A 26,344-nucleotide genomic window follows, 5' to 3' on the forward strand; every position below is an offset into this window, starting at 1 on the left:
TATTGTTCGCCTCCTGTCTCCGAGAGTTATTGATGGTGCATCAGGTTCACTACACCAGTCCTGATGAACATCTAGAGCCAAAGTATCATAGTTTGAAAAGCTTCCAACTTGTCCTAAAGATTACCTCAATTCCAGAGGAAGCTTGTTAGAAGCAAGTTGGGGCACTAAGGAAAAATTGATTGAGAAACAGATAGTGGCAATGATATGCACTAGACCTCCTTCTGGGCTGGGATTGGGGTTGTGTTGATTAAAATCATGACATCAATGACATCATACAGCAATGGAGTTGGCACAATGATGCAGCAGATATCATACCACCTCATGGGGCCAGAGGTACTGCTTTGATCCTAACTTCAAAGTTCAAAGTACATTTATTATCAAAGACTGGATAAATTATACAAACTTGAGCTTTGTTTGTTTACAGTAGCCACAAAGTAAGAAATCCAAAAGAACCCAATTAAAAATAAATAAATAAATAAATAAATACAGATCAGCACCCAATGTACAAGAGAAAGGGAAAAAAAAACAAATCGCACAAACAATAGAAGCGAGTAACCATTCGAAACCAAATTAAATACATTTTTCCAAATCCCAGAGCAGCTCAGAGTCAGCCCAAAGCCTTGGTATCAGCTCATCATAATAGCAGGCATGGTGCTTACAGCCAGAACAGTCTTTATAGCCTCGGCCCCAGCGAGCAAAATCCCAACAAACTGTCTTTCCCGTCTATCTCGGCTGGCATTTAAATTGTCCAAACAACATAGAGTACCTCGCATTAGGACCCAGCAGGCACCACTGCAGAGAAAGGCTTTGGGCCTAAACCATGCCACCCAGCGACACGCTCTGGGCCCAGATTTTGCCACACAGCCTGAAGATGCTCTCAAACTCTTTGGGTGCTTGCTGGAATTGTACGTTCTCCTTCGGATCATTTAGATTTCTGTCAAGTACAGGTTTCCTCCCATGTCTGAAATAGGAATTGGTCGGTTAATTACCCACTATAATATGCCTCTTAGTGAAGGTGAGTGATCAAAATGGAGATGATGGATACGAAGGAGAAACTAAATTGCAGGGCTACAGTGAGCTGAGGAGATGGAATGGGACTGATGGAATATTCCCCAGGAAACTGACATTGACCTGATAATGCTAATCAGAGTCAGGTGAAATAACACTGTGGAAAAAATGTATTAGCATACCTTCGGAACTAGACAGCAAGGAACACAGAATGATCAACCATTTCAGGGTGCCTATTGTTGCTCAAAAGAAAGTGAATCTAAATGTTTCAGTCGCTGGTTGAGGAAATTTAAATTAGTTAAACAGAAATCTTAAAACGAACAAAACCTGGTAGTGCACAGCAGCAAGAAAAAAAATCAAGTAATTGTGATACTTTAACTCTCATCTTCACATGATCTGGTTAATTAAATATGAACAAATTTGCAGAGCAAGTATAAAACTGCCACAGAGATTGCAGCACCAAGATCAATAGACTTCAGTACATTGGAGAGCTCAGGGCATGTGGGGAAAGGGCAGGAAAATGAGGTAGAGGGTGTCAGAGCTCCCAGGGAGGCAATAAATGCTGCCCAAATACTGTATATGACACTGGATAGCAGCCTGTGACAGATGCCACATAAACTATCATTTGCAATGGTAAACTGATCTAGACTGAACTGAATATGCCTAGACTCTTCCAATGACTTTGTGGATTCGTGCTTAATATTGTGCTTTTCACTCATTTTTCTTTTGCCATTGCATGGGGCATGGGGGTGGGGGGGGAGTGGTTGATATTTTTCTTTATGCAGGTTCCATGATTTACTTTGTTTCGTGGCTATCAATGGAGAAGGTGAATCTCAGGGTCACATACTTTGATTCTTCATCTTTTTGTAAGAACAGGGACAATTATTCCTCTCTTGTGTGAGTAATTTAAATGGGCAGAAAATCTGTTCGGCTTTGTAATGAATGTCGAGGTCCCCCTAAATAATTTTCCACTATTTCCATCTATACCACTCAGAGGAGATTTTAATTTCATGTGCAAAAGAGGAAATCTATCTCAAGAACTGAAATCTGATTTAGATTTGCATTTTATAATATTGGTGGGGTGCAGGTGGTGGAAATGCTGGTTATTATGACATACAAGCAGCAAATAAGATTTGCCTAGCTCATATTGTGAGTAGATGGTCGATACTGCTGTTCAAATTGTGTGCACTAAATAATTTTAACAGAGGCTGCTATTGTGACAATCAGCATTCTCTTTCTGTAAATATTCCATCCATTAGCGTGAAGTCCAGTCAGTTTCCAAATCAGTATTGACAACCATTTTGAAACAGTCACCCCTAACAAGAAAAAAACAACATTGTGCCATTGATTGAACATATCATGATGAGAACTTGGGTTGCTGTGGTGTTTTAACTACAAAAATATGAGGATCAAAAATAAATGCATGAACCTACATTCTGATCTGAAACATGGAATTCAAGTAACCTCTAATCACCTTCTACCAGCAACTGTTCTCTGATTACCAGTTTAAATATTTGTTGGAAGGTGAAAATAATAATGAAAGAAGCCATTGATATGCATTTGTCAAATTAAAATAAATCACATAACCAGGGAAGTGCATGTCATTACCCTGAATCTTTTCGAACCCTGGCTCCCTCCATGGAAAACACAGGCAGTTTGCTGGAGTCATACGTCCTGGTGGTAGGTTCTGCTGACACGCCCTCCTTAGCTCCTCTCCTGTTGGCAGTCTCTTTATTAGCAGTTCTCAGTGGTGGCGGTGATGGCTGAAAAAGGACCCCACACTGAGTTTTAACAACATCCTGGAGTTTGTTCATTTGGATGCATTTGGCTTGTAGTTCCTCTGTGATTTCAGCGATCATACAGGTCTGCTGGCTGAGCTGCATTTCCAGTTCTTCAATCTTGCACTGCTGCTGATGTAGTTGGTCATCTTTTCTTTTATTCTCCAGTTCAACTTCCAGTAATCGGTCTTGGATGATATCTCCTGTGGTTTTAACATTTACCCTTGTCCCAGAGTTGCTCCAAAGCTTCATGGTACTGTTGTTGATGTTACTTCTCTGCTCTCTCAGCTGCTTGGGTTTCACTAAACCATTTCCCATCTTGTTTCAGATCTGCAAACATATGCACAGTCATGAGCTCTGAATCATTACAGTCACAGTGCCTGAACCAATACTTGGATAGAGAATGGGATCTGACTCATATTGATGTTATTGTTTTGCCCTTGACAATGGTCATGTCACTTGATAATAACTTAATGTATGTGGCATTGATGCATCAGTATTTCCACCAGGCACATAAATATGTACTGATTCTCTACTTTATTGAAACTCAAGCTCAAAATGCAATTGTTGTCAATACTAAAATAAATCCTGCATAATGCTAAAGGAGAATTGTAATTCTATGTAATGGCCTTGCGTGCATTTCACATTAAGCTGTAGTTATGTCCTATCACCAGCTCAAGTACCTTCACAACTGGAAGGGCAAAAAAATAAAACTTCCATTCTTTCCTTGTAGGTTTATCATAAATATGGTACAGCTAGTTTTATTCAAAAATTATGTAAAAGATAACCTCAACAGTTACATACTTCTGAAATATATTCTGATTTTCAAACCACTAAATCCCTGATTTTGCTCCAGCTTTGTATCAAGTGAACCCAATCAGTTGTTGTGCGTAAATTAACTGAAATTTCTTCAGATGGTCCCCTAAGCCTTGAGTTTACACCCTCAGTACCATCATTTGAAGAATACATCTCACGATGCTCTGACCACATCATCAGTGGTCAGTGGGTGTTTCGGGTCTTTCAACATCAGACACCCTCACCCAGGCGACCCAGCCGTGGTTGATGAAGCCACGATTTGTGTTCAGGGAGTATGTGCTGCAGACCCCCATGGACTTGCTCTCTTCATCCAGAGCTACCTAGAGGCTTTTTCTGCTGCCTCAGTAATGTTGCCCTTGGCTCTCTGCCTCCTCGTACCAGCGATACCCAATGTGCTGAGAGCTCTGTGAAGAGACTGTCCAATGAAGCCCTGGCAGCCCACTTCAACGGGAATGCACTTTGCCTTCCATCCCTGCCTCCGACAGTCGCTGTCCAGTTCCTCCCACGGGCCTCCTCCGGACACTCCTCCCAGGGCACCATCAGCCCCAGCAGGATGATGTGCTTTGCTGCTCTGAGACCAGGAGGATGTCTGGTCTCATGATGGACGACGATGTGCTGTGGGAACTTCAGTTTTTCTCCAGGTGAGTCATGAGCTGCCAGTCATGAACAGGTGCCAGAATTCCTGTGAGAGGATTAGTCTTGCCTCTGCTTTCTCTCCAGCTTTCACAAAGGTGATGGTTCGATTGCAGGGTTGAGCTTGTTTGCTATTACTAATTTTTAAGAAAATTGCTTCTGCAATGGTCTTCAGTACCTAGTCATGTGGTATTGCCGTCTCCAAGAGCTTTCGGGCAGCAGCTCAAGATGTGCTCCAAGGTTTCTCTCCTGGAGCACAACAGACAGTCAGGGGCATCAACCTTCCCCCAGCTATACAGGTTGAATGGGCTGGGCAAGATGTCATACACCACCTGGACAAGGAACTTGGTTCAGTGTGGCTCAGCTCATCAGAGAGTAGTCCATGTCATTCTCCTTTCCCTGGCCTGCTCCCCCGGTCCAAGCTCTCTGCTGCTTCATACCCACTGCTTTGCTGGATTTCCCTTCATCCACGGCTGGATGAGCCTGTGCTCCTCCCTCCCTTTAACCATGTCATGCCTGGGGACAGTAAAACTTCTCAGGCTAGTTCTTCCTCGATCACCACTCCCACCAGGACGTTGTGGCACAGCCAAGTTTCAGCCAACTGCATGGCCACTTTCACTCTCCTCTTCCTCCCAGTTCTCACAATGATCCCTGCCTGGGCCATCTTTGGGTCACTGGACTCCCTGTACTGCATCACCTCTCTGGGTTTTGTCATCTTGAACTCTTCCTCCAAGGATTTCAAGGGCAGCCACAGCTCAGTGTTCTTTCCATAGCTGCTAAGAGTGCTGGGCAATCCCAGCCCCCTCCCAAGTATGCTGCCAACCTTTTCCTCTGGGATCTCGATGATGGAGATTGGAACTTCATATCCCAGCAGTGGCCAAAGAACCCTTGATGGGATTCCATGCTGGTATATCCACACCTTGAACTTGCCAGGTAGTCCTGACCGGCCAGGTGCTTTCACCCAGCCCTCCAGCTCCTCACAGAGTAAAGTCAGCTCAGTGCAATGCAAACTCAATGTCTCCATGCCGTCAGAGTGAAGCAGTCCAGCATTATCTCCCAGCATGGTCAGGGCTTGTCTCAGCATCAGAGCAAATAGAAATGGAACCAGCTGATCAGATTTAAAGTAATTTGCCATCTTTCTGGTAAATGGTTAGAAATGTGGACAAATAAAGCTGCACCCTCTATATGGACCCTCTATGACAGAGCAGTGGAAGTTCAAACACTCCAGCAAAGGTTAAATGAAACCCACAGAAGAAACTAACGATGCAATAAATGCCTTGAATTTTCTCTTCATTGCCATGTGTACTATTTACTCTGAGCTTTACAAAGAATTTATTGCACCTTGATGTGTATGACAATAAACTAATCTCATCATCATCATCATCATCAGGTGCCGTGCCCAGTTTGAGCTTTGACTGCCATGGCCCACACACTCCTGTTTCGGGTCAAGTGGATCAATTCATTGGTATTCATTTCCAGTTCTCTGGCTGCTTTCTCCAATGTCATTTGTCTTTGCCTTCCTCTTGCTTTCTTCCCTTCAGTTTTCCCCATTATTACCATGCATTCTAACCCTTCTTTCCTAATCACGTGTCCAGTGAAGTTACGTTGCCTTTTCATGATCTCATACATTATTTCTCTTTTTGTGCTTGCTCTGTTCATGACATCCTCATTAGATATTCATTTCGTCCATGGTATTCTTTGCATTCTCCTCAAAAACCTCATCTCTGCTGCTTCAATTCATTTCCTCATGTAACTAGATATTGTCCAACATTCTGAGCCATATAATGTAACTGGATAAACGTAACATTTCAGTACTCTGAGGCGGGTTGTCATGCCTAGTTTAGTATTGGTCAGTATACTCTTCATTCTCGTAAAGGTGTCTTTTGCCATCCCTATTCTTCATTTGATGTCCATGTCACACCTGCCATCTGATGTCACCCAGCTTCCTAAGTAGCAAAACTTCTGTACTTGTTTTATGTCTTCCCCATTTATTCTCAGCCTGCAGATAGGCTTCTGCTTCTTTTGGATATCACCATTCATTGTCTTTTTGCAACTGATAGATAGACCCATTTTTGCACTTTCTTCAACAACTATATCAATTGTTTTGTAGTTCTTCCTCCATAATTAACATAGTGTCATCCACATATCTGAAATTATTGCTGTTTTCACCGCCAACTTTGATTCCCAAGATGTCTCTCACTTTTTGTAGTATAGTTTCACTGTACACATTAAACAAATCAGGGGAAAAACACACCCTTGTCTAACGCCTCTCTTGATTTTTGTAAACTGACTCACTTCTCCATCTATTCTTACAGCGGCAGTTTGTTCCCAGTACAGATTTCTGATTAGGCGGAGGTCTTTCGAATATATATCTAGAGTTTCCTGTAATATTTTAAATAACTATTTCATATCCAGATGCAGACTGTAATAGTGACCATAACCCAGTAATATGTCATGTAAAACTAAAACTTAAACTAATTTACTCTAATCTAATCAGAATCAGAATCAGGTTTATTATCACCAGCATGTGTCATGAAATTTGTTAACTTAGCAGCAGCAGTTCAATGCAGTACATAATATAGAAGAAAAAAAGTAAAAATAAATAAATTACAATATATGCATATGGAACAGATTAAAAATTGTGCAAAATCAGAAATAATATATGTTAAAAAGTGAGGTAGTGTTCAAGGGTTCAATTCCATTGAGGAATCGAATGGCAGAGGGGAAGAAGCTGTTCCTGAATTACTGAGTGTGTGCCTTCAGGCTTCTGTACCTCCTGCCTGATGGTAACAGTGAGAAAAGGACATGCCCTAGGTGCTGGAGGTCCTTAATAATGAACACTGCCTTTCTGAGACACTGCTCCTTGAAGATGTCCTGGGTATTTTGTAGGCTAGTACCCAAGATGGAGCCGACTAAATTTACAACCCCCTGCAGTTTCTTTTGCTCCTGTGCAGTAGCCCAAACCCCCCCACCCCACCCCACCAGACAGTGAAGCAGAGTGTTAGAATGCTATCCATGGTACATCTACAGAAGTTTTTGAGTATTTTTGTTGACATTCCAAATCTCTTTAAACTCCTAATGAAGTATAGTCATTCTCTTGCCTTCTTTATAGCTGCATCGATATGTTGAGACCAAGTTAGATCCTCAGAGATCTTGACGCCCAGGAACTTGAATCTGCTCACTCTCTCCATTTCTGATCCCTCTATGAGGATTGGTATGTGTTCCTTCGTCTTACCCTTCCTGAAATCCACAATCAACTCTTTTGTCTTACTGATGTTGAGTGCAAGATTGTTGTTGGGACACCACTCCACTAGTTGGTATATCTCACTCCTGTATGCCCTCAGAGTGAACATGTTGCTGCATCAAGTAGAATAGAGAAGAGCTGCCCATTTTCGGGTACTTCAGATAACCCACCATAGAGAATAGCATGAAGTTGAATACAGGCAAAACAGTCAACTAATAAATACACGGGTATGTGAAAAGTGTTCAGTATTCTTGCAAGAGTTGCCTGCCAGGAAAGATCTCTGTCCTGTTAAACTGTTGGCTGGAATCCATAGAAAAATATCAAAATATCTTCCTCTTGCAAACAATAGCTACAGTAATTGTTTGATGTGTCTGTCAGCAGCTGACTTCTCTGGCACATTGAGGTACAATATCATTGTTGTGATGAGTATCTGGGGACATGAGGAGACACGTTGGCATATTGGATCCAACACTGGCTTGGCGATAGGAAGCAATGGGTGTGCTGGCAGATGTTTATTAGAGATTGGTGCTGGAATCGTCTTCTAAAACATATAAGTGATTTCAATTAGCATGAAGTGGTATGATTAGTAAGTTTGCAGAAGGCACAAAAATTGATGGAGTCATAGATTGCAGAGGAGGTTGTCTAAATGTACAGCAGGATTTTGACCGGCTTGAAAGTTGGACAGAACAGTGACCGATAGAATTTTAACCAGAAAAGTGTGATGTGATGCACGTTTGAATGTTAAATTCTAATAACTCTTGTAGAGTAATCCACAAAAACCTTAGGAATGTTGGTGTACAAAAAGACTTTGGGAAGCAAACCCATGATTCCCTTAAAGTGGTGACCCAACAGGATAAGGTTGTGCATAATTTCCTTAAAGTGGCGACATATCTGGCTAAGGTCATGAAAAGGCATTTACAGTAATATATTTGCCTTCATAAGCTGAGCCATTGAGTGTAGAAGTTGGGAGATCATGATTCAATTGTTCAAAACATTAGCTAGATTGCACTTACAGTATTGGGTATAGTTCTGATTGCCACACCACAGAAAGGATTTGATAGCAACAGAAAGAATGCGGAGGAGATTCGGCATGGAATATAGGACTATAGTTGTAAGGAGAGCTTTGATATGCTGGGTTTATTCTCACTGCTCTGTAGGAGACTGAAAAGAGGTTTATAAAAATATGAAGGTCTCTATACAGATAGTCAGAATCTCTATTTCTGGGCAGGGGTATCTAGAACTAGGAAACACATATTTAAGCAGAGCGAGAGAATAAGTTTTCAGGTGAGCTGAGGGTGGATTTTTTTCACACTGAGGTGAGTATTTGGAATGTGCTGCCAGAGAACAGGACAGTGGCAGAGACATTCACAATACTTAGAAGGTATTTGGACAGAGCATGATTGTAAATGTACAGGTCTAATGCAGGTAAATGAAATGACAGAAGCATTATGGTTGGCACAGACAAGGTGGGCAGTTTCTGTTCAGTATATTTCCATGAGTTCACATCCTGGTACCAACGCCAGCTGTTTAATTTTAGATGATTAAATACATTAGGAATACATTGTTATCATTAGTAATGGTAACATAAAATTACCTTACTATTATAAAAGCCCCTCTAATTCATTACTACCTTTCCAGAAATAAACATGCCAACCTTACTCAATCTGGCCTACATTCGAATCCAAATCATTGCAATGTGGCTATAAAATAATTTGTGATATGACCTTGCAGTTCAAAGGTTATTATGGATGAGTAACAAATTTTGGCCTTGCCAACAATATTACCCAGTCCTGAATGAATTGTAAAGGATTATATTTCTATGGGATGATTTATGAAGATCAAATATAATAAAAAATCATTCAGCAGGAATCATTGAGTCCACAGGAAGCAATTAGCAGGTCTCCATCGAAGAGATGTTTAGGGTGTTGGGTTCAAAGTATCAAATTGTCTTCCTTGTGCTCTTTTTTTTAGTTGATGATTATCAAATCCACTGTTCTCTTATCAGTTTTGATAGTATTGCATTTAATTACCATCCTATCATGTAAATTCATATTGCCATATTTACTGTAACTGGGTCCCAATTAAACTTCTTTATTCTATAGGAACTATAAAATATACAGTTTTTAATCAGTTAATTCAGATTTTCATGACCAATTATCAACATCAAGATTGATTAAAGATCCCTAAAATGCCACATCAGAAATTAACCTCCTTGACTATGTGTATAATGCCACATGGGGTGCAGCCCAGTGCAGTGCCTCTGGGTGCAGAGGCCAAACAGCCTGACCTTCCATACCTGAGAGGCATCCTATGAGGCAAACTAGGATCCGAGAGACAAATTGGCCTCAAGTAGGCTATCAGCTCTTAGAACACCCTGATAACCCGTGACTTTTGAATTATTAGTAAACATCTGTGAATGTTAGCCACATTTAAAATACTATTCACACAGATATGAACAAAAATCAAACACTATAAAATTCAAACAAATAACTGAATACATTAAAATAAAGTAAAAAAAAAATCTACTTGCACACACTTAACTCCTGAATGGGGTTGCTAGCTCAATATGGTGCAAAAGCAAGGAGTGGATGAAAAGAGCATCCAGCCAAACCACCCCCTCTTGGTACATCAGTGTTCTGCTGTCAGGCTCGGCAGTGCAATCCAGCAGCAGAGCGGGAGGTCTGATGTCAGCTCTTTTCCTACCTCCATCTTACTCATGTATGGAAGTCACAGGCGAACTAACCCATGAGAGGCCAATGGCTCACTAAGGACCAATCAGCATCTTGATGTGGCCTCTTATGCTGTGAAGGAGCAAACGTAAATCAACACTCCTTTCCAAATAAGTCTTATTTCCCTCCTTAACAATTAAGAACTACAGGATATAATTAATACGATAGAAACATTTGGTAGCAGGATAACACATTAGATGAGGGCAATTTAATTAATAACAGCAAACAAAGAAACAACAGATATGTTGAATAAATTTTTGGCATCAATCTTCACCATATAACCATATAACCATATAACAATCACAGCACGGAAACAGGCCATTCTGGCCCTCCTAGTCCGTGCCGAACTCTTAATCTCACCTAGTCCCACCTACCCGCACTCAGCCCATAACCCTCCACTCCTTTCCTGTCCATATACCTATCCAATTTTACCTTAAATGACACAACTGAACTGGCCTCTACTACTTCTACAGGAAGCTCATTCCACACAGCTATCACTCTCTGAGTAAAGAAATACCCCCTCGTGTTTCCCTTAAACTTTTGCCCCCTAACTCTCAAATCATGTCCTCTCGTTTGAATCTCCCCTACTCTCAATGGAAACAGCCTATTCACGTCAACTCTATCTATCCCTCTCAACATTTTAAATACCTCAATCAAATCCCCCCTCAACCTTCTACGCTCCAATGAATAGAGACCTAACTTGTTCAACCTTTCTCTGTAACTTAAGTGCTGAAACCCAGGTAACATCCTAGTAAATCGTCTCTGCACTCTCTCTAATTTATTGATATCTTTCCTATAATTCGGTGACCAGAACTGTACACAATATTCCAAATTTGGCCTTACCAATGCCTTGTACAATTTTAACATTACATCCCAACTTCTGTACTCAATGCTCTGATTTATAAAGGCCAGCGTTCCAAAAGCCTTCTTCACCACCCTATCTACATGAGACTCCACCTTCAGGGAACTATGCACTGTTATTCCTAGATCTCTCTGTTCCACTGCATTCCTCAATGCCCTACCATTTACCCTGTATGTTCTATTTGGATTATTCCTGCCAAAATGTAGAACCTCACACTTCTCAGCATTAAACTCCATCTGCCAACGTTCAGCCCATTCTTCTAACCGGCATAAATCTCCCTGCAAGCTTTGAAAACCCACCTCATTATCCACAACACCTCCTACCTTAGTATCATCAGCATACTTACTAATCCAATTTACCACCCCATCATCCAGATCATTTATGTATATTACAAACAACATTGGGCCCAAAACAGATCCCTGAGGCATCCCGCTAGTCACCGGCCTCCATCCCGATAAACAATTATCCACCACTACTCTCTGGCATCTCCCATCTAGCCACTGTTGAATCCATTTTATTACTCCAGCATTAATACCTAACGACTGAACCTTCTTAACTAACCTTCCATGTGGAACTTTGTCAAAGGCCTTGCTGAAGTCCACATAGACTACATCCACTGCCTTACCCTCGTCAACATTCCTCGTAACTACTTCAAAAAATTCAATAAGGTTTGTCAAACATGACCTTCCACGCACAAATCCATGCTGGCTACTCCTAATCATATCCTGTCTATCCAGATAATTATAAATACTATCTCTAAGAATACTTTCCATTAATTTACCCACCACTGATGTCAAACTGACAGGTCTATAATTGCTAGGCTTACTTCTAGAACCCTTTTTAAACAATGGAACCACATGAGCAATACGCCAATCCTCCGGCACAATCCCCGTTTCTAATGACATCTGAAAGATCTCCGTCAAAGCTCCTGCTATCTCTACACAAACTTCCCTCAAGGTCCTGGGGAATATCCGGTCAGGACCCGGAGATTTATCCACTTTTAAATTTCTTAAAAGCGCCAGTACTTCCACCTCTTTAATTGTCATAGGTTCCATAACTTCCTTACTTGTTTCCCACACCTTACACCATTCAATATCCTTCTCCTTAGTGAATACCAAAGAGAAGAGAAGAAATCGTTCAAAAACATTGTTAATATCCACAAAATATCAGGCAGGCTAATTCCAAACAATATGAGAGAACTTACAGAGATTTCAAGGCATGAAGTATTTTTTGAAAAATCACACATGTTATTGAGACATGGTGGACTTGGGTTTTAAAGGAAGTGGCCGAAGAAATAGTGGACCCATCAAACGGAAATTTTCAGACCTTGCTGAAGGTACCAGAATATTGGTAAACATTCAATGTGACTTCCTTTTCCAAAAGAAAAGCGAAAAACAAAACAAAACAGGGAACTGCAGGGAACAGCTTTTATTATTAAAATAATAGTTTTAGTAATTGAAGAAGAAACAGCTAATAATTTAGGAAAGCTGAATATAAACTGAATCAACATGATTTTATGAAACGTAAATCAGGAATGACAAATCCTTTGAGAAGATAACAAGTTGAGTTAATAGAAATGAAACTGTAGATGTTGTGTATTTCCAGTAGGCATTTGATAAATGGGTCCTATATATTGCAAAGAGGTAAGTATTGGAGTACCATGGGGATCAGTTCTTGGCCCCAAAATTATTCACTATTAACATCAATGCCCTGGAGAAAAGAACAGTGTGTAAGGTTTCCTAATTCGTTGATAGCATGTAAGTAGGCGGAAAGGCATGTTGTGATAAGGATGAGTCTGCATCAGGATTTAGATAAATTGAGTGACTGGGCAAAATACAGCTGAAAGGATATTTGTGAAGGGGAATATGAAATCATGCTCATTGGTAAGAGAAACAGAAAGGTGGATTATTATCTAAATGGACAAAGACTTTAATGGAGTGAAGTACAGAGAGTTCTATGGGTTCTAGTGCATGAATCCTAAGAAGCTTGCAGTCAAGTCCAACAAGTTCATTACAAAGGCAAAATGCATTACAGACTTCATTCCAAAGCCGGTGGCTTTAAAAATAGCGTGGTTTTGTTGCAATTGTACAGGGTGTTGGTAAACCCTCCTCTGGGATACTTTTGATCCTCTTAGCAAAATAAACAGCCCTAGTAACTTTTGAAATGTATCTATTGCTAGAATAAGAGGATTGTCCTATCAATAGAGATTAAATAGTTTGAGCCTCTCAAAAGAATGATAGTGACTTTATTTAAATACACAAGACCATAAGAAGGCTTGACAGGGTAGATGTCGGAGTATTTTCACTAATGGGAGTGTCACGAACAAGACGGCCTTCACTTAAAACTGAGGTATGTAGAAATTTCATCTCACAGAGGGTGGTGTCTATCTGGAATTCTCTGCTCCACTGGTGGTGGAAGTTGGATTATAAGTGTATTTAAAGTGAAGATGGATACATATTTGATTGAATGAGGAATAGAAGGATTTGGAGAAATGGCACAGAAGAGGAAACGAGGCCAGCAAAGATCAGACATTATAATTTTAAATGGAGGGTCAGACTTAAAGGGCCTAATAGTCTACTCATGCTTCTTCTATCTGTATTCTTGTATTTCTGATATTTGAGGATAAGGTTGTCATGGATGAGTCTTGATCAACACCATATCAAAAAAGAGAAAGGTACTTAGGTGAATGAGACAAAAAGGATACACTGAAATAGTGTTGGAGAGCAGAAGGGAAAGTTTTTAAGGTTGTCACTTCCAGATGAGAACTGATAGTGAAGTCAAGAGTAAATAAACATGAAGAAAAATTGCTTGTACTGGGAATTTGAAATAAAAAACAGAAAATGCTAGAATTCTGAAATAAGAACAAAATATACTCAAAAACTAAGGAAGTCAGAAATCACCTGCAGAAAGAGGAATTATTAATATTTCAGATTGAAGATACTTCATCAGAATTGGGGATGGTAGAAAAAAGGAAAGAAGCTAGCTTAGTGCTAGTTTCATGGTGGATGACCATTGTCCTTCCCTTAAACTCAGTTTGTAAGTCTGTGATCTTTGACAAGTTTTCCAAGGAGTCATTATTCTTTGGTTCACTTTCCGGAGCCTCCCTATGAGTGACGAGTGAACCATCTACACTGCAGAACTTAGCAGACTCTTTGTTCACAGGAGGTATTCTTTAAAATCAAAGCTGAAAGAGACCCGATTTTAAAATAGATTGCCTTTTTGTGTTTGCTACAGTAAATTCTATCTTTCTCTCTTAGTTACAGAGACCCAAATCCTAGCCTTGGACAACTGCAGCTGAGACACAGAAACTTCTGAATGACGTGTACCTCGATGACAAATGATACCAAAATATCTAATGAATTGTTTGAAATAGATACAGTGGTAACCAGACAACAGAGGAAAAAACATCCAAGAATATATTTAATAGATCATTGGAAACACTCAACAGAAGGACCGTAGCGAGGAAGAGAAATCTAGCTTTACAGGAGTTCCTTAAGGGGTTGACAGGGGTTCAGCTAAGGACATTTTTAGCCAAAGAGCACTTGTCTGCTATTTGTGCAGTCCAGATTGGTAATAAATTTAAAATATAATTTTATGCCCAGACTAATTTGTTAGTTGAATTTTTATTCAGAATGTTACCAAAAGAAAATCAAGTATCCTAACAGAAATGGACATATCATTAGTTTCCCTGTTTTGGAAAAATGTGTAGTAACTCAAACACCAGTATCAAATTAATTTATTTATATTTATATTAATTTATATCAAATTAACAGTGAAGAGGAACAAAGAGCTGAACTTATTTCTGTAAATATGCTTTTAGATTTGTTTTAAATGTCTATCCAGTTTTCTTTTAAGTGACATTCATGTCATGTTTGTCCCAAACAGCCGCATGTGGAGGTATCCAAATACAGCATGCATAAAAGTGGGATTTCCTCATCCCCGCATTCCTTTACTGATGAACATCGTGAATACACTGGGGCCGGTAGACTATGGAAGGGTTTCTTACGTAACACTGTTGTTCTGAAGCTATCCTGTGAAGAAGATGAAGGAGACACCAGGCGTTTGTTTGCAACTTGCAGAAAAGTTTCATCTGAAACGAGTCGTACCCCAGATGGAATAAATTTCCTGAAGATAAAATCTTATCCAAATTAAAGGATTTAGTTTTTATTTAATTGTGCCGATTCAAGAATGTTCTTCAATCTGAACGAGTTCACAGAGGAATGAAGTTTATATTACAAGAGCTTTTTTTCGGGGATTGACAAATATTTCTTACCCGATACAGATATGTTCTCCACACGAAATCGCTGCAAGGTTGAAGGGCCGCATCTGCCGCCGCAGAGTCCGATTGTCAACTCTTCCGGATTCTCTGCCGGGAGCTCAGAGTTCAAAGCTTTTTCAATGGCCCGTTGTAAACCCGAACAGAGCGAGTGTCAGCGCTATCGGGAACAGCAAACGTGAGCCGGTGACTCCGGTCAGCTGTTACAAAGACCCATCGAGGCGTTCTCGTCAACCCAAACCTTACCAGCTGCTTCCTGCAACATAGTTCAGGATCGGAACGAAAACCAGAAACACTACGCGCGCCCAGCCATTGCAAAGAGCTGATGCACACCGCGCGTCATCCTTTATTACTGCTTTCCAGTAGAACATTGCGGGGATGTTTCTGTTTTGACAGAGATCATCTTTGTGAGTTATATTAGTGGGGAAGAGCCCATGAGCCCGAGCACAGGGACCACCGGTGATATCTGACTGTCGGGAAGAAGACAGTGATAGTGTGAATACTGAGTGCGGTCGTCCCGTAAAAAGATGAACTAATTGTGAATAATGGGACCAATTAGCAATTGCTTGTAATTTTAATACATCGCAATTTATCCAAGAGAATATTATTTAAGTGTTTTCTTAAGCCATGTCTCTTTACCTTAAAAGGCCATTCTGTAATCCACTGTTAGTTTCTTAAGTAATGTTGCTACAACTTCCCAACCACTGATGTCAAGCTAACTGGCCTTTAATTTCCTTTCCTCTGCCTCCCTCCCTTCTTGAAGAGCGGAGACACATTTGCAATTTCCAGTCATCCTAAACCATGCGAGAATCTAGTGATTCCTGAAAGATCATGACCCCAATACCTCTCCAGTCTCCCCAGTCACCTCTTTCAGAACCTTGAGCTGTAGTCCATTTTGTCCAGGTGACTTACCCACCTTCAGACCTTTCAGCTCCAAAGCACCTTCTCCCTAGTGATAGTAATTCTGTGCTTGACACTCTGGAATAACTGGTGTACTGCTAGTGTCTTCCACAATGTACTTAATTAATTCATCAGCTAATTCATTGTCCCCAATTAATACATCTCTAGTGTAATTTTCCAGTGGTCTAATCTCTACCGTCACTTCTCTTTTACTCTCTGTACATTTGAAAAAAACTTTTGGTACCCTCTTTGATATCATTGGCTAACTTACCTTCATATTTCATATTCACCCCCACCCCCTATGTTTTTTTAGTTGCCTTCTGTTGGTTTTTAAAAGCTTCCTAATCTTCTAACTTTGCACTAATTTTTGCTCTATTATATTGCCCTGCCTTTTGCATTTATGTTGTTTTTGACTTCCCTTGTCAGCCACATTTGTGTCATCCTGCCTTTAGAATACTTCTTCTTCTTTGGGTTGTATCTATCTGGCACCTTCTGAATTGCTCCAAGAAAATCCTCTGTTGTTCTGCCATCATCCTTGCTAGTGTCACCTTCCAATCAAGTTTACCTAACTCCTCTCTCATGTTTCTATAATTCCCTTTACTCCACTGTAATACTGATACATCTGACTTTAGCTTTTCCCTCTCAAACTGCAGGTTGACTTCAATCATATTATGATCACTGCCTCCTAAGCTTCCTTTACCTTAAGCTCCCTAATCAAATTTGGTTCATTACACAACGCCAGTCCAGAATAACTGATTGCCTAATAGGCTCAATCATGAAATGCTCTAAAAAGACATATTGTAGGCATTCTACAAATTTTCTCAGCACCAATCTGATCTTCTCAATCTACGCGCATTTTTAAATCCCCCATGACTTTTGCAACATAGACCTTTTGACATGCACCTCCTATTTCCCATTGTAATTTGTAACCTAAATTGAGGCCTCTGTTTGGAGGCCTATGTATTGTTACGAATGTGCCGCAACTCTGAGGGGCCGAAGGGTACAAAGTCACCCCCTCCTTTTTGAGAATCGCAAGATCACTGTTAATTCGGGTCTGGGACCCAGGAAATGAGAGAGAGACATGCAGAATCCACAAGGTTTGGAATGTGTCCTGGCCTTGGCGAAACAAAAACCCCTGACAACGGCTATTGTCTCTTGGAGACAGAATTGTGTATTGAGTACTGTACTATTCATTGAAGCCCCTCAGGGGACGACCAGAGTGGGCTGGTTGAGGGATTGCATCATCCCAACCTGATTGACATCTGAGACCCCGTGAGTAAGGATAAAAGAGGGTCTGGGGAACAACCCCTTTAGACGCACCAGGAGAAACGCTAGGGATCCCATGACAGCATTTAATAATGACAGCCGGTGGGGGCTCATGTGCGTCCTTCCCTTGCCTGGGATTGGCGGGATCGCCACGGAAGAACGGCTTTAGCTAAAGGAGAGGCCACAAGTGAACAGCCACACCAACGAGACTCCGACAGATCGAAAATCATAAAAGGAAAGCCGGCAAGTTTTTCTCCCAAAACTCTCTCTCTCTCCAACCATTGCAAACCCAGCAGTCCCCAAAGGATGCAGCCTGCATGAACTGAATGAACTTTATATTTCCATCGGACAATACATTATCCCCTAGACAACGATAGAGCTTATTTCTTATTGATTATTATTATACCCGCACTTTTAGATTTAGTATTGACGACGTATATTATCTGTATATTTGCATTGATATTAGTTTTGTGCAATTTTACTAATAAATACTGTTAAAAATCGTATCATCAGACTTCAACGGACCTCTCTATCTTTGCTGGTAAGTGACCCAGTTACGGGGTTCGTAACAAAGTGGGGGCCACGTCTCGAGATTTGATACCAAATTGGAGGGCCAGTGAATCGGGCTTTTAAGTCCAAACGTGGGTCTGGTTGCGCGGGTAACCAGACAGGAAACCAGCAAAGATGGACATTGACAAATTTATAGAAAACCCTACTCTGGAGGCGCTAGAGGCTGCCACAAAGTCGGACTTGATAAATATTGCGAAAGGACTAAACCTCGCAGAGGTGAGGTTGTCGATGAAAAAGCGGGAGGTGCGGAGGGCCATAACTCAGTATTATATTGTGAAGAATGTGTTTTCAGCTGAGGTATTGGAAAATATCCCTGAAAAGGTACCCGCTAGTGGGACGGCTCAGTTAGAGTTGGAGAAATTAAGGTTGGAACATGAAATTAAGTTAAAACAGCTGGAAGCAGCTGAAAAGGAAAAAGAAAAAGCCGAAAAGGAAAAAGAGCAGGACAGAGCGGAGAAGCAGAGGGAGCATGAAATTAAGTTAAAACAGCTGGAAGCAGCTGAAAAGGAAAAAGGAAGAGTTGAAAAAGAGAAGGAAAGGGCCAAAAAGGAAAAAGAAAGAGCCGAAAAGGAAAAAGAGCAGGTAAGAGCTGAGAAGCAGAGGGAGCATGAAATTGTTAAAACAGCTGGAAGCAGCTGAAAAGGAGAAGGAAAGAGCTGAAAAAGAGAGGGAAAGAGCTGAAAAAGAGAGGGAAAGAGCTGAGAACCAAAGGGAGAAGGAGAAACAGAGGCAACATGACTTAGACATGGAGAAGTTAAGGCAAGAGCGAAGAGCGCAAGGGTCAGACCGAGAGGAGCGGTTTAATGTTAGTTGGGAGTTTAGGTTAGTACCTCCGTTCGAGGAGATGGATGTTGATAGTTATTTCTTGCATTTTGAAAAGGTGGCAGTGAGTCAGAAATGGTCCAAAGAGCAGTGGGTGGCGTTGTTACAAAGTGTGTTAAAAGGGAAGGCACAACGGGCATATGCGGCGTTGTCTATGGAGGAGGAGGAGTCTGAGAATTATGAGAAAGTAAAAGAGGCCATTCTTCAGACCTATGAATTGGTACCTGAAGCATATAGACAAAAGTTCAGAAATTTAAAGAAAGGGTGGAATCAGACGTATGCAGAGTTTGCCTATGAGAAGGGTGTGCTCTTGGATCGCTGGTGTGCAGTAGAAATGGTAGAAGAGGATTTTTGGCGTCTCAGGGAGTTAATTCTGATCGAGGAATTTAAAGGTTGTGTTTCGGATGATATCCGGATGTATTTGAATGAGAAGCCGAATAAGTCCATCTTCAAATTTGCTAGGTTCGCAGATGAATATGCCCTAACCCACAAGACAAAGTTTTCCTCGAATAAGAGTTACCAGAGAGACCATGGGAACGGTAGAGAAAGCCCGCCGGCTGAGGTAGAGATCCTGCTGGGAGCTAGTGGTAAAATTAAGGAGGAGGAAAGGCAAGAGGGCAGGAGAGGTCCTGGCTTGACCTGTTTTAATTGTGGAAAAGTGGATCATATTGCATCTAAGTGCCTTGCTCCGAGGAAGGAGACAGGAAAATGGAGAGCAGCAGTCCCTACAGGATGTATTGTGGTGATCAGTAAATTGACAAGAAAGCCCCAGGTAGACAGAATATGAGAGGGGCCTGAGAAATTTATTGCAGAAGGAACCGTGTCTGTCAAAGAGGGAGACACACCAGTTCCAGTGTGGATCTGGAGAGACACGGGAGCTGAACTGTCATTGATTCACAGTACAGTGCTAGATTTTGGTCCTCAGACTGGAGAGGTAGCTTTGAGAGGCATAGGAAAAGGGACAGAAGCTGTGCCTTTGCATAGGATCGTTATAAATTGTGAGCTGGTATCTGGACCAGTTGAAATAGGGGTGCGATCAGAATTTCCAGGAACTGACGTAGACATCCTTCTGGGTAACGATTTAACTGGTGGTGACGTTTGGTCGGCCATGGAGCTGACGAGCCAGCCTGTAAGTGTTGAGGACCCGCCCCTAGAGTCCAAGATCTACCCCGCATGCGCGATCACTCGCAGCACGTTGAGAAAGGCAGCTGAGAAAGAGACCAGTTTAAATCAGGCCAGTATCGATTTGGCCGAGACGTTGTTACTGACCCTGTACCAAGAGGAGTTAGAGGGTGGTAAAACGGAAAATAGGGAGGTGAAAGAGAATAAGGGAGAGGAGGTAGACCTGCCCTTAGCCAGGAGGAAATTTATAGAGGCACGGAGTAAAGATGAGAAACAGATAAGGCTGTTAAAAGGTCCAGGGTTGGACATGAATGATCTGTCTGGTTTGGAAGAACTGTTTGAAGAAGTTGAAAATTTTAAATGTGTTCCCGATAATGAAATGAGGGCAGTCCTAGATGAAAAGGATGCCATTACCTTGAAGAAGTCTGCTGGGTTGGCAGATGAGGTTGTTTCAGCCCGCGGGGTTGAGTTTACTCCGGAAGGGAGTTGCCCAGAGAGTAACTGGGAGGATCAGGGGAACTTAGAATTTGAAAAGGGTACGGGTATTGAAAGCCTGGAAGAGGCAGATGTCCCATTTGAGTGTGTTCAAGATGTGGATGCACGTGGTACTGAACCTAGTAATGGGACTCAGAAAAAGTCTGAGGTATTTGATTCAGTTGAACAGAAATGCAGTCCTTGTGGGTCAGATGGACTTGGTTCAGTGAAGAAAGGGTTAACCTTGGTACTAGTGGGAAGTGAGAATTCCCAGTTGTTTGTGTTCGAAGGTGTGTTAAAAGTTAGTGAGGAGATAAAAGGTGGTGAGGTGAATATTATTATTGAAGGGAAAGGGAAAAGTGTAGTTCCTAAATTGAATGAAGAAAATTTAAAGTCTGGGTTGATGTCAGAAGCAGCAACCAGGCTACAGAGACAATGGCTTGGTAACGCGGTGCCTGCGAATCAATTACAGGTTGATTTGGAATGTAAAGGTGCCCCACACGCTATTGTTATTCAAGGGTGTGCTGTGAAGAGGCAGAATTTGAAATGCTGTTTGGACAAAAAGGGATCGCTTGCAGAGTTTAAACTGAAAACTAATAGCATGAAGGGTCCTGAAGATAAAACTAACGACTTGCTTAAAATTAAAGAATTGTGTGGAAATTCGGAAAATGGTCTAAGTTTGGAACACACTGTTGATAAAATAACTCCTATGAAAGGAGCATGCGAAAGCCTATTCCACACTAGTATACAAGTTAACCATGTGGGAGTTAACTGGAAAAGGGGCGAGGGTTGACGGGATGCCATTTTAAATAACAGGATCCGGTTTTAAGGGATTTCGACAAAGCAGGTGAATAATAAAGACAACCCCCATGGAAGATTGACTGTTAAGTTTGAAAGTAACATAAAGATTAGTATTTGCATGAACTTTTGCAGTATACACGTAAGCTAAGATCACAACTCTTTAGTTTTTGTTTGCTGAAGGAAAGGAATAAAAATAGGTGGTTATCAAATTGGAGTCTGATGCTACAAGAATTTATTAAGGTACAAGATGTTAAGATATTAAAGGAAGTGACAATGTAATCACTAACTGTTTAGATGCTGAATTGAATGTATAACTGTATTACCCTGTAGTGAAAAAAAAACTCTTTTGTATTGTGTTAGATTCTGAAATCCTGTAAGACTCTGTATTAATTCATTTTTACCGATGGTAAAAATCTTAGAAGGAAGGGGGTGTTATAAATGTGCCGCAATTCTGAGGGGCCGAAGGGTACAAAGTTGCCCCCTCCTTTTTGAGAATCACAAGATTGCTATTAATTCGGGTCTGGGACCCAGGAAATGAGAGAGAGACATGCAGAATCCACAAGGTTTGGAATGTGTCCTGGCCTCAGTGAAACAAAAACCCCTGATAACGGCTATTGTCTCTTGGAGACGGAATTGTGTATTGAGTACTGTACTATTCATTGAAGCCCCTCAGGGGACGACCAGAGTGGGCTGGTTGAGGGATTGCATCATCCCAACCTGATTGACATCTGAGACTCCGTGAGTAAGGATAAAAGAGGGTCTGGGGAACAACCCCTTTAGACGCATCAGGAGAAATGCTAGAAATCCCGTGACAGCGTTTAATAGCGACAGCCGGTGGGGGGGGGGGGGGTTCGTGTGTGTCCTTCCCTTGTCTGGGATTGGCGGGCTCACCACGGAAGAACGGCTTTAGCTAAAGGAGAGGCCACAAGTGAACAGCCACACCAAAGAGACTCCGACGGATCGAAAATCATAAAAGGAAAGCCAGCAAGTTTTTCTCCCAAAACTCTCTCTCTCTCCAACCATTGCAAACCCAGCGGTCCCCAAAGGCTGCAGCCTGCATGAACTGAGTGAACTTTATATTTCCATCGGACAATACATTATCCCCTAGACAACGATAGAGCTTATTTCTTATTGATTATTATTATACCCGCACTTTTAGATTTAGTATTGACGACGTATATTATCTGTATATTTGCATTGATATTAGTTTTGTGCAATTTTACTAATAAATACTGTTAAAAATCGTATCATCAGACTTCAACGGACCTCTCTATCTTTGCTGGTAAGTGACCCAGTTACGGGGTTCGTAACAGTATATATAATTCCAATCAAAGTCTTTTTACCATTACAGTTTCTTAACTCTACTCACAGGGATTCAACATCTTCCAATCCTATGTCACCTCTTTCTAAGGATTTGATTTAATTTGTTACCAACAAAGCCATCCCACCCCCTCTGCCTACCTCCCTGTCCTTTTAATGTAATGTGTATCTTTGGATGTTAACCTCCCAACTATGATTTTCTTTCAACCACAACTCAGTGATGCCCACAACATCATACCTGCTCATTTCTAACCATGCTACCACATCATCTACTTTATTTCATATTCTGCATGCATTCAAATATAACACCTTCAGTCCTGTATTCATCACCCTGTTAGATTTTGTCCCTATGCCATACTGTATTCATCCCACTGACTGCAATTTTTCCCTATCATCATCCTGTTCTTCCTCGCAGTCTCATTACTCACTGCATTGAGTTATAGTTAAGTACATGAGCTCCATAAGATAACTCAATGGCCCATGAAACAACCACTATTTTAACACTACTATGGGTTAGTGATCTAATAGATTAAATGATCCCTTTCAGTTCCTTGAAGATCTTAAAATTTTCCAACAGAAAGCATTCATAGGAGGGAAGGTGGTTGTTATCTTGATGTCTCAGCAATTTCCAATCCAATCTACTCCTGTAGAGATGTCCAGCAAGCTGACTTCCTTCATATAATGCTTTACAAATGCTTATTGTGGACTTTACCCATTTAACAATACTTTCAAAGTTACATGTGTAAACTATCTCAATTCTTCCGCAGATCAATCAAGGAGGGTAACTAGGGAGAGCAAAGGATCACTCAAGGATAAAGAGGGGAAATTTTGCTTGAACAAGGAGAATGTGAGTGAGGTACTTAATGCATATTTTGCTTTAGTATTTACCAAATAAAAGAACATGGAGGACCAGGATATCAGTGGTTATGTACATAAATATGTTAAGGCGTTTAAAAGTCAAGGAGGAGAAAATGTTGGGCAGCCGAATGAGTACTAAGGTGGATAAGTCCCCAGGGCCTGATGTGATCCTGGAAACCATAAACTAGTGAGTCTCACATCAGTTGTAGGGAAATTACTGGGGAAAATTCTTAAGGATATACATTAATGATCTGGATGATGGGGTGGTAAACTGGATTAGTAAGTATGCAGATGATGCTAAGATTGGTGGCGTTGTGGATAATGAAGTAGGTTTTCAAAGCTTGCAGAGAGATTTAGGCCAGTTAGAAGAGTGGGCTGAACGATGGCAGATGGAGTTTAATGCTAAGTGTGAGGTGCTACATTTTGGTAGGAATAATCCAAATAGGACATACATGGTAAATGGTAGGGCATTGAGGAATGCAGTAGAACAGAATGATCCAGGAATAATGGTGCATAGTTCCCTGAAGGTGGAATCTCATGTGGATAGGGTGGTGAAGAAAGCTTTTGGTATGCTGGCCTTTATAAATCAGAGCATTGAGTATAGGAGTTGGGATGTAATGTTAAAATTGTACAAGTCATTGGTGAGGCCAAATTTGGAGTATTGTGTACAATTCTGGTCACCGAATTATAGGAAAGATGTCAACAAAATAGAGAGAGTACAGAGGAGATTTACTAGAATGTTACCTGGGTTTCAGCACCTAAGTTACAGAGAAAGGTTGAACAAGTTAGGCCTTTATTCTTTGGAGCATAAAAGGTTGAGGGGGGACTTGATAGAGGTATTTAAAATAATGAGGGGGATAGATAGAGTTGATCTGGATAGGCTTTTTCCATTGAGAGTAGGGGAGATTCAAACAAGAGGACATGAGTTGAGAGTTAAGGGGCAAAAGTTTAGGGGTAACACGAGAGGGAATTTCTTTACTCAGAGAGTGGTAGCTGTGTGGAACGAGCTTCCAGTAGAAGTGGTAGAGGTAGTTTTGATATTGTCATTTTAAAAAAATTGGATAGGTATATGGACAGGAAAGGAATGGAGGGTTATGAGCTGAGTGCAGGTCGGTGGGACTAGCTGAGAGTAAGCGTTCGGCACAGACTAGAAGGGCCGAGATGGCCTGTTTCCGTGCTGTAATTGTTATATGGTTATATAGGATAGGATGTACGAACATTTGGAAACCCATGGCCTAATTAGGGAGAGCCAGCATAGACATGTGTAGGGCACATCGTGTCTCTCATGGAGGCTAATCCAGAAGATTATATACATGGCATCCATGGCGAATTGGCTACTTGGATTCAGAACTGGCTTGCACATAGAAGTTAGAGGTACTTGGCCAAAAGGAGTTATTCAAGCTGGAGATCCGTAACTAGTGGTGTTCCGCAGGGATCTTTGCTGGGACCCCGCTATTTGGGTTAGTAAATTTGCTGATGATACCAAGATTAGTAGAGCTGTGAATAGCATAGAAGACTGGGAAAGAATAAAACACAATATAGATTAGTTGCAGATATGGGCAAGGAAATGGCAGATGGAGTTTAACACAGTTAAATATTAGATATTGTAAGGAGATAGAGCACTGATAAGAGCAAGATGCTTTACAGTGTTACTGATCAGAGAGATCTTGGTGTCCAAGTTCATAGAGAAGTCGATAGGGTGGTTAAGAAGGCTTATGGAATGCTTGCTTTCATTAGCCAAGGCATTGAGTTCGAAAGGCAAGAGGTTATGTTGCAACTTTATAGAACCACATCCGGAGTACTGCATACAGTTCTGGTCGTCCCCTTATAGGAAGGATGTTGACGCTATTGAGAGAGTGCAGAAGAGGTTTACCAGGACGCTGCCTGGTTTAGAGGGCATGTGCTATCATGAGAGGCTGGATAAGCTTGGCTTGTTTTCTCTGGAGTGGTGGAGGCTGAGGGGAGATCTGATAGAGGCTAATAAAATTATGAGAGGTGCAGATAGAGTAGACAGGGAGTATCTTTTTCCCAGGGTAGAAATGTTTAATACCAGAGGGCATTGAAGACAAGAAGGGGTAGGTTCAAGGGAGATGTGAAGGGTAAGTTTTTTACTCAGAGTGGTGGATGCCTGGAATGGTGGCAGAGGCAAATACAGAATCAGAATCAGGGTTAACGTCACTGGCATATGTTGTGAAATTTGTTAACTTTACAGCAGCAGTACAATGAAATACATGATAAGCAAATATAGAGAAAAAACTGAATTACATTAAGTGTGTATATATATAATTAATATGTTAAGTTAAAGTAAGTATTTCAAAAAAAAAAACAGAAATAAAAAAGTAGTGAGGTAGTGTTCAAGGGCTCAATGTCCATTTAGATATTGGATGGCAGAGGGGAAGAAGCTTTTCTGAATCACTGAGTGTGTCTTTTCAGGCTCCTGTACCTCCTTCATTAGAGGTTTTTAAGAGCTGTTTTGATGAATGTGAGGATGACAGAGGATATGCACATTCTGTAGGTAGGAGGGATTCATTTTTGAGGTATCTTGATTTACGTTTTAGCTAGCTCGGCACAACACCGTGGACAAAGGGCCTGTCCTTGTGCTGTATTGTTCTATGTTCCATGTACATTTGAAAGCTGCTTCCTGGAAATAAATGCAAAATGAGGACAGCATTTTTAGTCTACCAGAACTAGCAATGGGAAAAATGACTGGCAGTGACTGGACATTGATGGGAACTGGGAATGCTGAGTCACAAACCTTTCCTTAGGATCCCAGACCAGAAGCAAGTACTATTAAACAGAAAGCTTCCAGCACAAGTTTCCAACAGATTCACCAGGAAACACTGGAAAATTAGCTTAGAATTAATA

The 26,344-nt window shown here is 41.1% G+C and overlaps 1 protein-coding gene across 4 annotated transcripts in view; it reads right to left on the reverse strand.

The window, feature by feature from the left end:
- Positions 1-3,104, reverse strand: part of prkg2 (protein kinase cGMP-dependent 2) — a 140,084-nt gene extending 136,980 nt beyond the window's left edge. For 3 of the 4 annotated variants that reach the window (XM_073065223.1, XM_073065226.1, XM_073065224.1), the window contains exon 1: positions 2,617-3,045. In XM_073065223.1, the coding sequence (XP_072921324.1) occupies positions 2,617-3,038 (422 nt within the window). In that variant the 5' untranslated portion in view covers positions 3,039-3,045. Of the gene's footprint in view, positions 1-2,616 lie in introns of all 4 variants that reach the window. The other variant, XM_073065222.1, reaches the window with a different exon arrangement.
- Between the last annotated feature and the right edge of the window lie 23,240 nt (positions 3,105-26,344).

The sequence above is a fragment of the Hemitrygon akajei genome, chromosome 13 (genome assembly GCF_048418815.1).
Source record: "Hemitrygon akajei chromosome 13, sHemAka1.3, whole genome shotgun sequence".
Taxonomy (NCBI): Eukaryota; Metazoa; Chordata; class Chondrichthyes; order Myliobatiformes; family Dasyatidae; genus Hemitrygon; species Hemitrygon akajei.